Raw genomic sequence first — 14,565 nt, 5'->3', positions numbered from 1 at the left:
ACCTAACAGCATAAAGATACACCCTGTGTTCTACGTATTATTGCTGCGCTAAGCAGCCTTTAAATCTAACTATCTACCTAGACAGCTAAACCTACCACCTAAACCTGTTATTATAAATAATAAACTAGAATATGTTATAAAAGACATTAAATAGATCTAGTTTAATAAAAAGAAATGTATTTATAAATACCTTATAAAATAGACTAGATACAACAAACTATTATAGAAACCTGTAAAAGCCTTGTAAGAGAACTCTGCAGTAACCTAATTCTACGCCTAATACCTATCTAAACTAAACCTATACTCTAATAAAGACAACTTAATGCTAGAACTACTAATGTAAAGGATTCCCTTTTTAATAAGGGGGGGAGTACTGTCACAGTATCCTCTCTAGATCCTAGACATAACTGTATTAGACGCGTACTAGAGTATTATTAGTGCACGTTTAACATAAACATAATATAATATAGATATAAACTTAAGCATAAACTGCCTTAACACTAACTAAACCTAAAATAGGCTTAATTTATACCTAAAGTGCTTAGACTTCTAAGCTAAGTATTTAATTACTAATTTTCTCTTAAACTTTCTTGTTCCTCACACAACGTCTTGTACCTACTATAATACCTCACATAGTAATTAAACTAGACCTCTGTGAAGCTCTATAACCTTACTCGTGCATAATTGTGACATAGGCGTAGGAGCTTTCTGCTTACCCTTTATTGCCTACTAGAGGTTATTTTTAAGCTGTTAATTAACCTGCTAGGTAAACTCTGCCTTCTCTTGTTAAGCTGCTTTTGTCTTAAGCTTCTGTAGGTAAGCCTTCTTTACTATTACTACTTTATGCCTCTTTTCTTTAACTGTGCGCGCCTTTTTAGCTTTCTTTACTTTTTTATACTTTACCTTTTTTTATTTTTAAAGCTATAAAGCCTTCTTTTTAGCATCTTTTTATACTTAATAATTATATGCTTTTTAGACCTTATTTAGGGACTAAAAGGTTGCACTACTATAATATTTTAAAGGTGCTTCTAGTAGAAGAGGCTTACTACACTAGCAGCGCTTCTTCTTATTAATTAGCGCATCTTTAACCTGCTTAAGCTTACGCTAGAGAAAGATGTAATACACTAAAAATAACTAAATAGTTTTTTTAAGCTTTTATATATTTTTTTTATAAAAATTACTAACAACCTTATTTAAAAAGCCTTTAACCTTTTTTTAATTCTTTGCACTAAGTGCTAAGCTAGTGCTTTTACTAGAGAATAGTTGCTTTTTTTACTTATAGTAAAATTAATCTAAGACTACTTACAGCTTAAATAGTAATAAACTAGTTACTTTAAAAGCACTAAAAATAGTTTTATGCTTAAAAAATATTTTCTAGGCCTTATTAAACATGCTATAAAAGTTTTTCTTTTTAATTAATAATAGTCTCTAGCATTTATCTATAAAGCTAGCTAGCTTAGCTAAGTAGGCTAACAAAAAAGGTTTAAACATGCAGACATTAAGAGGCTGCAGTGTATAGGTTGCATGTAGCAGGTATACAGCTAGAAGAATCTTATTATTGTTACAGTACTTAATAAACTCTATTAAAACATGTAATCTATAGCTATCTAAGAACAAAAGTTAGTACGCTTATTATGCCTTTACCTTAGTCTTATAATTAAACATATGTTTAAGCTATGCTAAGCCTAGTTTATTATTTATCTAACTTATAAGTAATAAAGTAAAGAAAGCTTAATGCTTAAAAAAGTTAAAATTTTATAGCTAAGAGTCTTATATATAGTTAAAAATAGCTTAGTAGATTAGTGTAAGCATAAGAAAGCTACTATTAGCGCAGATATAAGCTATTATTATAATTTACTTATAATTACTATTCTATATAAGCTGCTGCTTAATACCTTGCTTATACTACTATCTAGAGAAGATTTGCTTTATTTTTAATAGTACTCTAATTAAGAAGCCTTTTTTATTTATATTATAGGTATGCTGTGGTTCTATGCTATATTGCTTAATTTTTTTGCGTACAAGCTTAAAATATAGCAAGTACTTAAATGCTAAGTTAGCTTTGTTACGCGCAGCGTCTATGCTAGATGTCTATTAAGATAATAAGTTAATAGAGTGCCTTTTAATAAATTAATTAACCTAGCTTTTACTAGCTTACCTACTACTTATTTTTATTATAAAATTTTAAATTATCTGTCTTAAAAAGAATAGACCTTTTATGTAAAGCTTATTAATATACTCTACTAGCTCTTTCTTCTGCACTAGGCTAAGTAGTTACTAATTTTTAAGTTTCTCTGCACGCAGGCAGGTAACGCGTTAGTAACGCCTTAAAAGCGTAGATTAATTAACGCTATACTGCCTAGCTACTGCAGCATAATTTAGTAATTCTCTAGGTTTTAGCAATTTTAGTGACTCTAAAGCAGCCTTAATACTGCCCATATTGGTTAAGAGAGAGGTGGTTGAAGTTTTGACAGCTTCGCGCAGAACCATGCATTACGCGAGGCCGTGCATTACACGCTAAAACACAGTACTCGAATTCTGTAGAGTAGAGAGAGAATACATATTTTGTTTGAAATAGCTCTAAGATTTGTTAGGGTTTCTTCCTGCTAACCCATTCTTAAGAATATCGAGACGGGGAAGGACGACGGGCCGCTCCTCTCCTGACGTATCGAAGCCCACTGCGATGCTTACTTACGGCGTTCAGAGCTGACATGCCCTGGAAGGACCAAGCCCGAGTGGGAGTATAGATGTACGTTGGTAACCAGTGCCTTACATCAGCGCAGACGTATTGATGCGCAGCGTTCGCGACCCTGATTCTGACTATACGAGTAGGTAACAGCCGATGCTGGCATCCTGTTTTGAGAAGGGGCGACGACGGACAATATGACGTGGTGAGATGGATCCTGCCTGCTGCAGTATATACAACCAATCACGACCAAATCACTGTCGCAACGATAAACTTCTGTCCGAGTTTCTTCGATCTCGACACATGTAATGACAGAATGAACAAAAACATCAAGGGCTTTCCTGCCGGGTCCGAGGGACGGTTAGATCTGAATAATTACCAATGTCGCGGTCAGTATGGTTTTGTTTTGTTTCCTCTCGTCGTTCTTTTATCAAATTCCGAATCTCAACACCAAAATGTATCCAAGTACGACTACTGACACCACCAAATCCTAGGCTATGTAGCGCTCCACGAACTCTTCCATATTAACGCCATGCCCAGGGAAGTGACCAAACACCGCGTCAAACATATATACGACCCCACGATCAGAATCAGGAGCCCCGTCACGGGAGAGCCGATGAACGTCAAGGTGTACGGGCCTCAGTACACCAAGACGTTGGCTCAGTGGACCATCAATACAGGGCTCTGAGTCGCTACAAACGGTATGAAGCCATGAATGAACTCTCCATTCCATCCACTTGTACATGATTACTTTGATGATCTATTCCCCATCTGCCCCCAACCAAACCAACCTAGCACAATCCATACTAACCAAAACCCACACGGGGCCTACAGCCGACAACCTCGCCCAATACGCTCTCGCGGTGTGGGCAACTTCGCGCGCAGGCGACTACCCTCGATTTCCCGAAGTCAAAGACATAGACCGGCCCATAACATCGCCTACATCCTTTGGCGTGTTCAACGACAATGGTACCACCGCTCAATCGGTTAGGTTTAGTGAACTACTAAATCTAAAGCTCTAGGAGCTTAATAACTTACATCTGAGGTCTATTTATCTTCTATCAAATTTTTAAGGTGCAGATTGTTACTTTTTCTTAGTGAGTTTTAAGGTTGCCAGCTCACTTGTAAACCACGTTACAGAATTCACCATTGCACAAGAGTATAACCAGGGCGGTCGGTTCACTCCCCTTTAGGGTGGTGACGCAGTACATGAAAGCTCAGATGAATTCAAGGTTCTAGTGGCAGGGTAAGAGTCCAGCCGCGCCACCTAGCCCCACCTTTTGGTGGATGGCGGCGCAGTCGTGGCGCAGATCTTGGCGCAGATCTTGGCGCATAGAGAACGCATCCCTTCCTACTGCTAGCGGAGCAGAAAGAACCTTTGGATACTGTAGTTCACTAACGCCTGCGTGACATCTTCGGAAACTGAACATGCGATATCGCTCTCCACTACTGATCACAACCTCACTACATGGTCTGAAGTTTCCCATGCCATTTGCTGCGCTTGAGCGTAGGTACGAGCGCAAATTATGTCGTTTGGTGTCAGCCCGCTCGATGTTGTTGAGTTGGTGAAGTATTCTACCCGCATTTACGTTGCTTTTAAAGGTGGGAGCAGTAATCCAAAGATTACAAAAGCACTCCACTGATATTTCTGTAGATACGAAATATAACTCTGCGAGCGAGACAGAGGCTCTTATTAAAGAGTTCACGACTTTGCATCATTGTCTCATCCAGCTTGACGAGTTGATGAAGGAGTATGGCAAGCCGTTGCCCTTCCCAGGTCTTGACTTCTATGAGACTCTCCACAAATGCGAAAAGACCCTTAAGCCTTACACAAACAATCATGTCGACAACGAAAAGATGCCGGTAGAGAGATTCACGTACACAATTAAGCATATTGGGAAGGAGACAGAGCTTGATGAGCTCAGGAAGAAACTCATTGGAAATTACCAGGCGCTGCAAATGTGCATAAGCTTCTTACAGCTGTACGCATACTACCTTTGGCATGGCCTACGCTAGACTTCGCTAACTTCTGAAAGCCGACTTCGGCTAGAAGATGTAAAGCAAACCCAGCGTCTCCTTGATTGTGCTCCCTCAACGAGCTTCGGTAGGCAGATGTACTCCAATTATGCCCTTGACCCCAGTTCAGAAGCTAATCGCAATGCTCTTCCTGCACCATCCGAGGCTGAGAAGCTCTACAAGGACTGGGTTATTTTCAATCGCTCCCTTCAAAATGTAGACCAGAGGATGGCTTATGAGCGTGAAAGCCTCTCAAGACCACTACCGCTTGGAGACACTCCTACGAATGCTCCTGGCGGGGACGCTGAAACTGTCATGACCCTGTTTCATCTTCGGAGAGAGCTTGAAGATGCGATTGTGATTGAGGAGAACGAAGCGAAAAGGGTCACCGTGGAGAATCGAACGAATCTTTTGCCGGGCGATGCGATACTCCAGGAGGTCAGAGAGACGCCTTTCGTTCCTGCACGGACGTTTGGGTTGGATCTCGGTATGCCCCTGTCTGCTTTAAGCAAGCTTGAAATGAACGACTCGACTACGGCAGTTCCGCCCGTACCCACAACATCATCCGGTGTCTCTCCAAGTGGGGACCCACAAATCGAACAAGGACAATACACCGCCGTTAATTGGGGAAAACTCTCTCTGGACCCTAGTCGGACTCCTGTTTCTATAGGCTGTAGCGATCTCAGCACTATGATCCCCGAACCTGGTCTTAGTGATTTAGGGAGAGGTGCAGACGGCCTAACCCCTGAAGACGACCCTTTGAGGCCCAAGTTTTCTATATCTCGTCGAGCAACTCCATCCACTGGAGACGGTGCACTTGAATGGAGAAAGTTGTGCAGAAATGTTCAAGTAGAACGCAGAACAAGCAAAGGGGTTGAGAGCAAGGAGTGTGATGTGCATTGGCGGTATCGAGAGGACTATGGGTTGAGCTTACGATCGGTGTATCGGGTCAATATGACTAAAAAGGCACAGGTTTGGATAACCCAGCAGTTCCCCGCGACAGGCCCTTCAATTCCCCTCACAACGAGCTACCCTGATGGAGAAATATCAATTGGCTTTCCGAGACGCTCTTTTGGACGTCTCGAGAAGAGATACACTGACATCATGTATACTTTCAGCGACCAAGAATCCTCGACGTGCTTCCAAACTTTTTTGTACACAAACAACGGCAAGGATAAGGCAGATTTGCTCTTCGATCGACCCATTCTCACCATTTCTTCTGATAAGAACAAGCCGGAGTGCCGTCAGAAAAACATTAGGCTGTGGAAACGTAGCGAAAAGCATCAAGATCTCGATGGGATCAAAAATGTTGATATCTTGGTCTTACTCTTCTATACCAGCGCATTACCAGAAGATCGGTCCCATTGGGTTGAGGAACCTCACTACGCCTTTCAACAGCTAGACAATTCCATCTATAAGAGGAATAGCAGGAAGCTTGAATTGCTCTTTTTAAATGAGCCGGCAAAGCGGTTTCGAAGGCTCTTTAAGAAGAGGGCAGGTTCCGGAGGCGTCGAAAGAAGTGGCGAAAATCCTGGCACCCCTACGAGGATGAACAAAGGGGCATCCGGAGCGCTATCTTCGTCCATTTCCATCAAATCATCAAATTCAGAGCTATTTGAGTTACCGATTCGCACCCGTAATCTCAACCGGTTCGGGTTCTCCAAGTTTGATATTGAATTCCAGAGTAAGAAGGATAGGAGTGAGTTTTTGGCCATATGGAAGCATTTCACGAAACCATTTTCCCCAGAGGGCCACTCGTGGTTTTCAATGACGAGCCTGAAGTCTTCTATTAGCGAGGATGTGTCTCCAAGACATGAAAACCACACCCAGTCAGCACAGTACTCTCCGCATGAAAGGCCCAGAGAGTTCCAGCAAAAGGAATATATAGATATATTAGGACAACGGAATTACCAGGACCATACTGCTCTGGGAGGTCCCAGAGAACGTAAGGAATGGGACTTGGAAGCTTCTATATTACCTTTGGGAGAGGATTCTGGAAAATCCCAAAGCAACAAAGTACCGCCCCGAGGGCTGGTTGAAAATATAGATGAGGAGCTTCGGTCCTCTCTGGCCTTTCAGGATTCGAGGCGTATCGCTGACGACACTCCCCGAAAGATTCCGCAGCTCTCAAAAGACGTTAGCCTTGATAAAGAAAGGGAATCTGTGGCAAGTCAATCATCATCCAGCGCTAATGTGGAAGAGCACTCAGCGCCCGAGGCGGATATGTGTTCCGAATGCGAGTTAGTAGGCACACATCTGCTCACCGAGCGCAAGAACCTAGGCAGTGAAGACTGGAAGGACGTCCGGTCCCAGTTGCCTGAGCCTTGGATGTGGGATGTTGACTACCACAGCATTCCAAATATGTCAGGCGAACATCGGGGTTGCTGGACATGCTCGCCAATGGGCTCTGATGATCCTAAGGACTTCCCACTCACTATTGCCGGAGCTCCCGTTGTCATACCTGTGGAGTATCGATGGCCACTAGCTGCAGGCGTGAATCCACCTCCAGATCCACGGCCCTCTGCTCCGATCAACTGCGCCGCTGAACTTCGGCTGGAGGTAATTCGAGATATCTTCCTCACCTTTGAGGGCAGTATCGGATTCTATCTTCTGGTAAATGGCCTTATCCAGATCATAGTCCCTGAAGAGTTTGATATAGAATGGGCTTCATCACATCTTCCACACAAATACGGTGGTCTGCGAATCTGCTACATCCCACAATCGATGACGCCTACGATGGTTACTTCCGAAACGGAGACTATGCAATCCGAGACCTCACAAAGCTCTGGGCTTTCTAGTGCGCGTAGACTCTTCCGACCTTCGAGTACAAGTTTTACTCAAGCACTCCACCTCAATGACTTCATCGAAGCACACACAAAATCTACACTTAAGGAGGGCAAGTTCGCAGGGCGTATTGGGCTTAGAACTAGTAAATGTGGCAATCCCTACATTCTGATGTCTACCCATGTTATTACAGAGGCCATATTGGCGAAATCACACCACCTATCAATCTTTAACAGGAGGCGCAATGCATATGAGAATCTCGAACGGGATTGGAACGAATGCGTTGAGATCTGGGCTGGCAATGAAAAGGTTTGTACTCTCAAGAGATAGATACCGACAAGAGCCTTGCTGATAAATGGTACAGATTGGTACAGTCGATAAGTCCTTTGATGCCAATGCAGGGGTATTTCCAAATGGCTTCATGCACGACATTACGCTCATTAAGCCGACCATTCCAGCTGCAGTCAAGGACATCAAATCGCCTATATCAGATATTAGATGGCTGTCAAGAGAAGCATGGAGTGATCTGCGACGGCGAACTAGTGCTGTCAAGATCCTTGGAGACACGGAAAATCGTGCCGCGAAGACCCTGAAGACAAATTGTGCTTCAGAAGTACTAGTAAGTGTCCACTGTTGCCCGCGTTCTCAAAACTTGCTAACATAAATAAGGTCATTGGCGAAGGCGTGTTCCTTAACCAACCCGCTTCCTCAAAGCCCGCCCGCGAACACGACATCGGCACTTGGAAAGGCCTAGTCTCACGCAGCCTTCTTTATCGAGTTCACAGAGATTTCGATCCACCGAACGGATATAGTGGTATCGCGCTCTACGCAGATGGGCTTCGCGAAGACGGAACGACAGGACCCGGTATTGTTGGATTTCAATCCTTCGTGCAAAGATCTGGTCATGTGCAGAACTTCGATATGGAAGGCAGCGCCCTCAATACGAGGCTAAAGCTAGGAAGAGTGGCGTTTTATGGGGCTTTTCAGGTTCCGGATGAGTTAAGGAGAGAGCATGTTATCGCTTGAAAGGATATTTAGGTTGGTATCGTTTGTTTGATATATGATGATCTTTAAAACAGTTTGGGGAGAATTTGATTGCAATTAGATCAAAGAAGCGCGAGACTTCCGTGGCCGCGTAGCTAGTTTCCCATATCCTAGTGGTATAGAGCAGTGGTTCACAGCTGAGTAGCGAGCGATAGCTGGTGAGCCACACCGTATCGCCAGTCTTGTTGCTCGTTGTTGCACACATAAACCAACATTCAATTCGTTAATATTATCACAGCCTCGCACACAGGCTGACCCCTACTCACACTTCGCGCTTGCATCCCGGTCGTCTTTTAACATCGTATCCGCTGCTAGGCCTTGCGTCGCAGCAATCTCTTTGATCACGGCGTCTAGTTCATATGAATCAAATCGTTCTTGGACCCGGCTCTTGATCGTCACGCAGTGTCTCTGTTTCTGAAAAATACTGTTCAACAGCAGAACATATGCGTCAGTGAACCTAGGCTTCTTGTCTGCAGCAATTCCGCGGAACAATCACTACTCACCTACCGTTCTGGTGCCTCAATTTATGTTAAATTAGTTGCAGAACTTGTTAGGAATTTCGGGTCAATGGTATTCATTAGTTGCTTCAAAATCTGAAGTGCTGGAAGGTCACAGACGCTGCCCCCATAAAAGCGAGCAGGCGATGGTAATACTTCGGCATGGCTGGACGGATGGGTAGGATGGCTCGGCGAAGTGGCTAAGTTAGATAAGAAATATGTAGCAGCATGGATATGATTCCACAAGGCCCCGGAACCGCACATGGGATGTAGAAAGTGTTGTGATCCACCTTTAGCTCGAGAAGGCTGAGTGTGCATGCGGTGCGTCTGCGATTGTCAAATCTCAGTGCACTTTAGGCCGCTAGGAGAGACGTCTAGCTGAGGCGGGCGACAGTTTCCTCATGAAACTCAAAAGGTCAGAAGGTGGCGGTGGTCCTAATGCTGAATACAGTTAGCAAACCGTAGCAAGAAGGCAGCGGACCCGATCTGGCCACACACTTGTCGCGAGAGGGTTTTGACATAGATGACGAGAAAGGTGCGATACATCGAAAGTAGGTGCAGATGGCTCTAGAAAGCCCCAAAGTGGGCACTTGACAGGCCTAGGGAATTAAACTAGAAATAGCTACTCTCACATAAGCCAAAGTTTCTAGCCCATTAGGATAACTCCCCTCGCTACCATTTGTGAAGCTAGGAGGGATACGCATGGCATTGAGAATTGAATTGATTGGTAAACGAGCGAAAGCTCAGCTCTATAGAGTGGTGGCAATACGATAGAGCGATAGAGTGCCAAAGTCCCAGTCGCGAATGAAAATCTAGGGCTGACACAGGGTAGTGTCAAGGCGTGAGTCTATACTTAGTGCGGAATATAGTGTGACTCTTACAGTGTAGTGGATGAGACATCTCGTGAGTACGAGCAGGCTATGAAGCCTAGAGAGCTCCATAACTGGATCTACCATTAGAAACTGGATATAGTTTGCCTTTGGTGTATCTACAAGGAACGTGGCGAATCCATCTGGATTGCCTTGAATTTGGCTGCTCAGCCCCAGTGCAGCGGCAAAATGGTCGATGAGCGACTACTCGAGATTGTGGAACGACGGCGCTTAGCGGGAAGTATTGGGAGCAGGTCAATGAAAAGACTATAGACTGCGGCCGGGAAGGAAGGGGAAGAGGGAAACATGAATGGATATGTGCTTGGAATATTTCAAGGGTAGATGCACTCTGACCGTTGAAACGCCGCATGGAAGCCTCACGCTAGGAACTGGAGTCGGATATGGAAGTGCACGTGTCTACATCGACTGTGTATATCTCTTACGTCTAAGCCAGTATTGAGGTAAGGCATGACCTCGGGGTGTTAAAGTATAGTAAAGTAGTACAGGCCGTTCTTTGTCACGTGACATAGTTTAGTCATCCGGAGCGGTAACTACCACTCATCGGATGCGGACCTCCACTCCTGTCATTGCTCGCGACTCAGACCGCCGCACATGACGGGAGTAGCACACGACGTCATGCCACCCTTCGTCTCCCGTATGGCCCTTGCGTGCATGCCAATCGCTCGACTCGGGCCTAATAATGCGGGGTTTGGAGCTGGAGCATAGCAGTCCAAAGCCGTATAAAAGCTGATGGCGCCGCGATGCTTGTGAGCGCTCAATTGGTCTCTACTAGGAAGAAGCTATGTCAGAGTCACTCAAAATTGCTAAGAACCGCCTTTCTGCTGTCGCTTCGACGTTAACCGGAGGACTGGTAGGGCCTAGCCACCAGCTTCCGGCCTTTGACGATCTGCCAAAGGTACTCGGACAGCCACAGGGATGTATCTGGGGTGTCTTCGATAAAGATGGCAAGAAGGATGAGGTTGGAAGTACTTGTTCCCCGGGACGCCTACTTTGCTTGAAATAGTGCTAATCAAAGCCATGTGTAGCCCTCAACCTCCTTACCCCTTCTGTTGTACAAGCAGCAAGTCGCGAGATTCAATCTGGCGAGCATGTCCAGCTCGATTGGCCCCTCAACAACGTCCAGTTCCCCGGGTTCGGACGCAAGGAGTTCAACCAAACGATGATCGACTTGAAGCCGAGTTTGGGCTTCGCAGCCATGGACGACGAAGTTTACATCAACACGCAATCGGGTAGTCAATGGGACAGCTTAAAGCACTTTGCGCACCAGGCTACTGGGAAATACTATAATGGGTTGACTCATGAAGAGGCGACCAAAACTATCACAAATGGCATTCACAACTGGTGTGAACGGGGTGGCATTGTTGGGCGAGGAGTGCTTGTGGATTGGCTTCGCTGGTATGAGAATAAGCACGGGAATCCGCCATCCCCCGTCTCACGGTATGCAATACCGGTGGAGGAACTGGAAGAGACGTTGAAGTGGCAAGGCACGACTACCCGACCTGGAGATATCATGATGATTCGAAGCGGCTATGTTCGATGGCATGAGTGAGTACCTAACGCTACATATGCATCTTTGCAAGAAGTATGCTAATTTGAATAGCAACGCTTCTGCCGCCGAGCGCAAGAGCGGTACGCAAGAAAATAGCGTCGCCATTGGTATGCAAAACGATGAGAAGTCCGTCCGCTAGCTATACGACCACCACTTCGCTGCCGTAGCCGGTGACACAGTTGCCTTTGAAGCATGGCCCCCTTCTTTAGAGGATGGCTGGTGCCTACACGAATGGCTTCTCGTGCAATGGGGCACTCCTATTGGGGAGATGTGGAATCTCGAAAAATTGTCCAAGATTTGTGAGCAAAAGGGACGATGGACGTTTTTCTTGACAAGCGCACCTCTGCATATCATGGGTGGTATTGGAAGTCCCCCTGGAGCTATTGCTGTTTTCTAAAGTGCCCATTCTTCGCCGTCATTGATAGCATTAAGCCGCAAAGTTTCCTGATACATTGCGCAGGGCTAGGCAGATCCGGTGTCAAAATGACGCAAATCTGAGTTCTACTGGACCAGGTCTTCTCAAGCATTGTTACAACAAAGCCTGCTACACTAACTCATAAATCCAGACCCGATCGCGGAGAACAAGCCACTTTCTATATATTTTACGAGAAAGAACTGCTGAAGACAAAGCTTTATGTAAACCAAAGGGTCTCGTTCGTTCTTTGGTGGCTGTCGAACACCTCACACTAGTCAGATTAGGCAAGAAGATCCGATTCAGGGCTTCCAACGAGGCGTAGTACTGTACGATTGGGCGATTTTGAGGCCTGTACGGGTGAGATTTTGTGTACGTTCGTACGACAGGGGGGAGGAGAGGTAGGTGTACGTATCGTAACTGTTACGGCTCACGTGATCTGTACGAGTAGTACGATTCGATTAAAGTACGCCGTACTCTAGTCGAAACAGCTAAGACTATGGGTCTCTAGAGACGCAAGATTAAGGTCTAATTAACTATAAAATAACTAGTTCTCCCTAGTAACAAGAGCAGATAGGACTAGATGAGGCCTGTAAGGCGGCAAGAGGCGTGGATAGATAACTCTGGAATAGAAAATGGTCTGTAATAGGCATTTTTGAGACATCCGTACTACGTACCGTACCTAGGGCATCATTAATCGTACGGTACGGCTCACGAACTCGGTACGTTCGTACTGAACACGTGACCGTTACGGTTCACTTTGTACGGACCGTAGTACGGCCCGTTGGAAGCCCTGATCCGATTTCGCACCTCAAAGTTCAGCGCACCGGCAACTCAAATGCCAAAAAGCGTTGCCCCCATGGGCTACGACTTAAATGCGATTCCGCAACTAATTGAACTTCCTCGCGTTTTACCTAACTCTCGTATCGACCACTTGGACTCTGAGGTAAGAACGGCATTCGCGACCACTTGATGGAGACACTGGCGCGGAAGGAAGACTTGCTTTTTATTCAATAATTTTAGTAAGAGAAGGAGATTCTGCAATGTCTAAAGAGACCCTGCCAACATCTAGAGGGGTTGAGAAAAACACAATTCTCTCTAACTCTACAACTCCACACCCATTCAACCCACTGCCCGTAAACGAGGCTACGCCTTTTCATCCCACCTCAATTCCGCCGTCATGGCCATCATTTTGGACCCGATTGAATAAATGGAACAGCAAATTTGAAGCCCTAACCGGTGTAGAAAGCCGTGGAATATCTCGAGTCTCCCTCTCCGAACGCGAGCCTACCACCCCATTTTCTTACCTCCAAATCGCGCTTCTCTGGGTATCGTGTGATCTAACCGCAAACGGCATCACGCTCGCTATGTTGGGTCCTCTCGTCTTCGAACTCTCTTTCGCTGACTCTACACTCTGCTGCGTGTTTGGTGCAGTCATAGGCTCCATCGGTCCAGCATATATCAGCACCTGGGGCCCGAGAAGTGGCCATAGGACCATGATAGTTGCGCGCTGGTTCATGGGATATTATCCTGCCAAACTGACGACCGTACTGAGCTTGTTTATAATGCTGGGATATGGGACGATAAACTGCATTATCGTAGGCCAGATTCTTTCTGCTGTAAATGGCCACGGCCTCTCTCTCATCCCGGGGATCCTCGTTGTCGCTGGCATCACTCTTGTAGTAGCTGTCTTTGGCATGCACGCTTTCCACGCCTACGAGCGATATGCCTGGCTCCCACAAGTCTTGATCCTCTTCATTCTCGTCGGCTCCGCAGGCCCAGGCTTCAATACCAGCATCTCAAGCACAGGCTCTACACCCACAATCATCGGCCACAGGCTCTCATACTTGACTCTCTGTATGAGCAGCCCGCTAGCCTGGTCCGCTAGCGCTGCAGACTACTTCGTCTACTACCACCCAACTACACCAAAACGCTATATAGCAGCCTCCACCTACATCGGCAACGTCCTCGCATTCTCCTTCGCCTACGTCCTCGGTGCTGGTCTCGCAAGCGGCATATCTACTAACCCCATCTGGTCCACCGCATATAAGAACTCCCAAGGTGCGTTGATTCTCGCCGGATTCTCAGGCCTCGGCTCCTTCGGCTCTTTCTGCGGAGTTGTGTTAGCGCTCGGCATCATCGCCGACAACATCGCAGCCACGTATTCCGCAGGCCTGGCATTCCAGATGCTGGATCATCGAATTGGTAGGGTCCCGCGATGGATTTTGACGGCGGGTTTTGTGGGATTGTATACTGCGTGCGCGTTGGGGGGCCGGAAACATCTGTTTGATATTTTTCAGAATTTTCTCGCGCTCATGGGATATTGGACGGGTTTCTTCTTTTGTATTGTCGCGGAAGAACATACCCTTTTCCGAGGTGTGAGAAATATGAAGGCGAGAGCGAGAAACGCGAGGAGTGAGGAGGGGTATGATGATGGGTTTGATTGGAATAGCTGGGACGATTGGAAGAGTTTGCCTGTTGGTGTAGCGGCGTTGATAGCGTTTTTGATAGGCTGGGCGGGTGCGGTGGTGTGTATGAATCAGGAGTGGTATGTAGGACCCATTGCAAAGATGGTGGGGAAGGATGGGATCGATTTGGGGTTGTGGGTCGGGACGAGCTGGACGTTATTATTGTATCCCGTGTTGAGAGTATTGGAGATTAGGACATTTGGACGATAGGGCGTTGGC

At 45.9% G+C, this 14,565-nt stretch overlaps 5 protein-coding genes across 5 annotated transcripts; 4 read left to right on the top strand and 1 right to left on the bottom strand.

The window, feature by feature from the left end:
• Window positions 1-4,086: 4,086 nt before the first annotated feature.
• Window positions 4,087-6,439, top strand: BDR25DRAFT_264609 (uncharacterized protein; the record flags this gene model as incomplete). The annotated part of the gene is made up of 3 exons (XM_033686878.1): window positions 4,087-4,288; window positions 4,341-4,668; window positions 4,795-6,439. Coding segments are annotated over exons 1-3 (2,049 nt in total), but the record flags the coding sequence as incomplete, so codon positions are not given.
• A 186-nt stretch (window positions 6,440-6,625) lies between these two features.
• BDR25DRAFT_289612 (uncharacterized protein) lies at window positions 6,626-8,512 on the top strand (the record flags this gene model as incomplete). Its single annotated transcript, XM_033688463.1, has 3 exons — window positions 6,626-7,795; window positions 7,851-8,105; window positions 8,156-8,512. Exons 1-3 carry the CDS (start codon window positions 6,926-6,928, stop codon window positions 8,510-8,512), a joined length of 1,482 nt encoding a protein of 493 aa, XP_033545588.1. The 5' UTR covers window positions 6,626-6,925.
• A 36-nt stretch (window positions 8,513-8,548) lies between these two features.
• On the bottom strand, window positions 8,549-10,366 carry BDR25DRAFT_394587 (uncharacterized protein; the record flags this gene model as incomplete). The annotated part of the gene is made up of 11 exons (XM_033698322.1): window positions 8,549-8,769; window positions 8,797-9,000; window positions 9,078-9,227; window positions 9,272-9,354; window positions 9,420-9,468; window positions 9,526-9,616; window positions 9,660-9,769; window positions 9,797-9,839; window positions 9,909-10,100; window positions 10,165-10,243; window positions 10,278-10,366. The coding sequence occupies 11 exons, from the start codon at window positions 10,364-10,366 to the stop codon at window positions 8,588-8,590; spliced, it is 1,272 nt and encodes a 423-aa protein (XP_033545587.1). The 3' UTR covers window positions 8,549-8,587.
• Window positions 10,367-10,698: 332 nt separating this feature from the next.
• BDR25DRAFT_335171 (uncharacterized protein) lies at window positions 10,699-11,863 on the top strand (the record flags this gene model as incomplete). The annotated part of the gene is made up of 4 exons (XM_033692985.1): window positions 10,699-10,882; window positions 10,943-11,462; window positions 11,518-11,563; window positions 11,606-11,863. 4 exons carry the CDS (start codon window positions 10,699-10,701, stop codon window positions 11,861-11,863), a joined length of 1,008 nt encoding a protein of 335 aa, XP_033545586.1.
• A 1,058-nt stretch (window positions 11,864-12,921) lies between these two features.
• Window positions 12,922-14,556, top strand: BDR25DRAFT_344021 (putative vitamin B6 transporter; the record flags this gene model as incomplete). The annotated part of the gene is made up of 1 exon (XM_033693893.1): window positions 12,922-14,556. The coding sequence occupies one exon, from the start codon at window positions 12,922-12,924 to the stop codon at window positions 14,554-14,556; it is 1,635 nt and encodes a 544-aa protein (XP_033545585.1).
• Between the last annotated feature and the right edge of the window lie 9 nt (window positions 14,557-14,565).

The sequence above is a fragment of the Lindgomyces ingoldianus genome (assembly GCF_010093535.1).
Source record: "Lindgomyces ingoldianus strain ATCC 200398 unplaced genomic scaffold BDR25scaffold_23, whole genome shotgun sequence".
NCBI lineage: Eukaryota > Fungi > Ascomycota > Dothideomycetes > Pleosporales > Lindgomycetaceae > Lindgomyces > Lindgomyces ingoldianus.
Note: the sequence above shows the minus strand (reverse complement) of the source record. Positions and strands in the feature narration are given on the sequence as shown.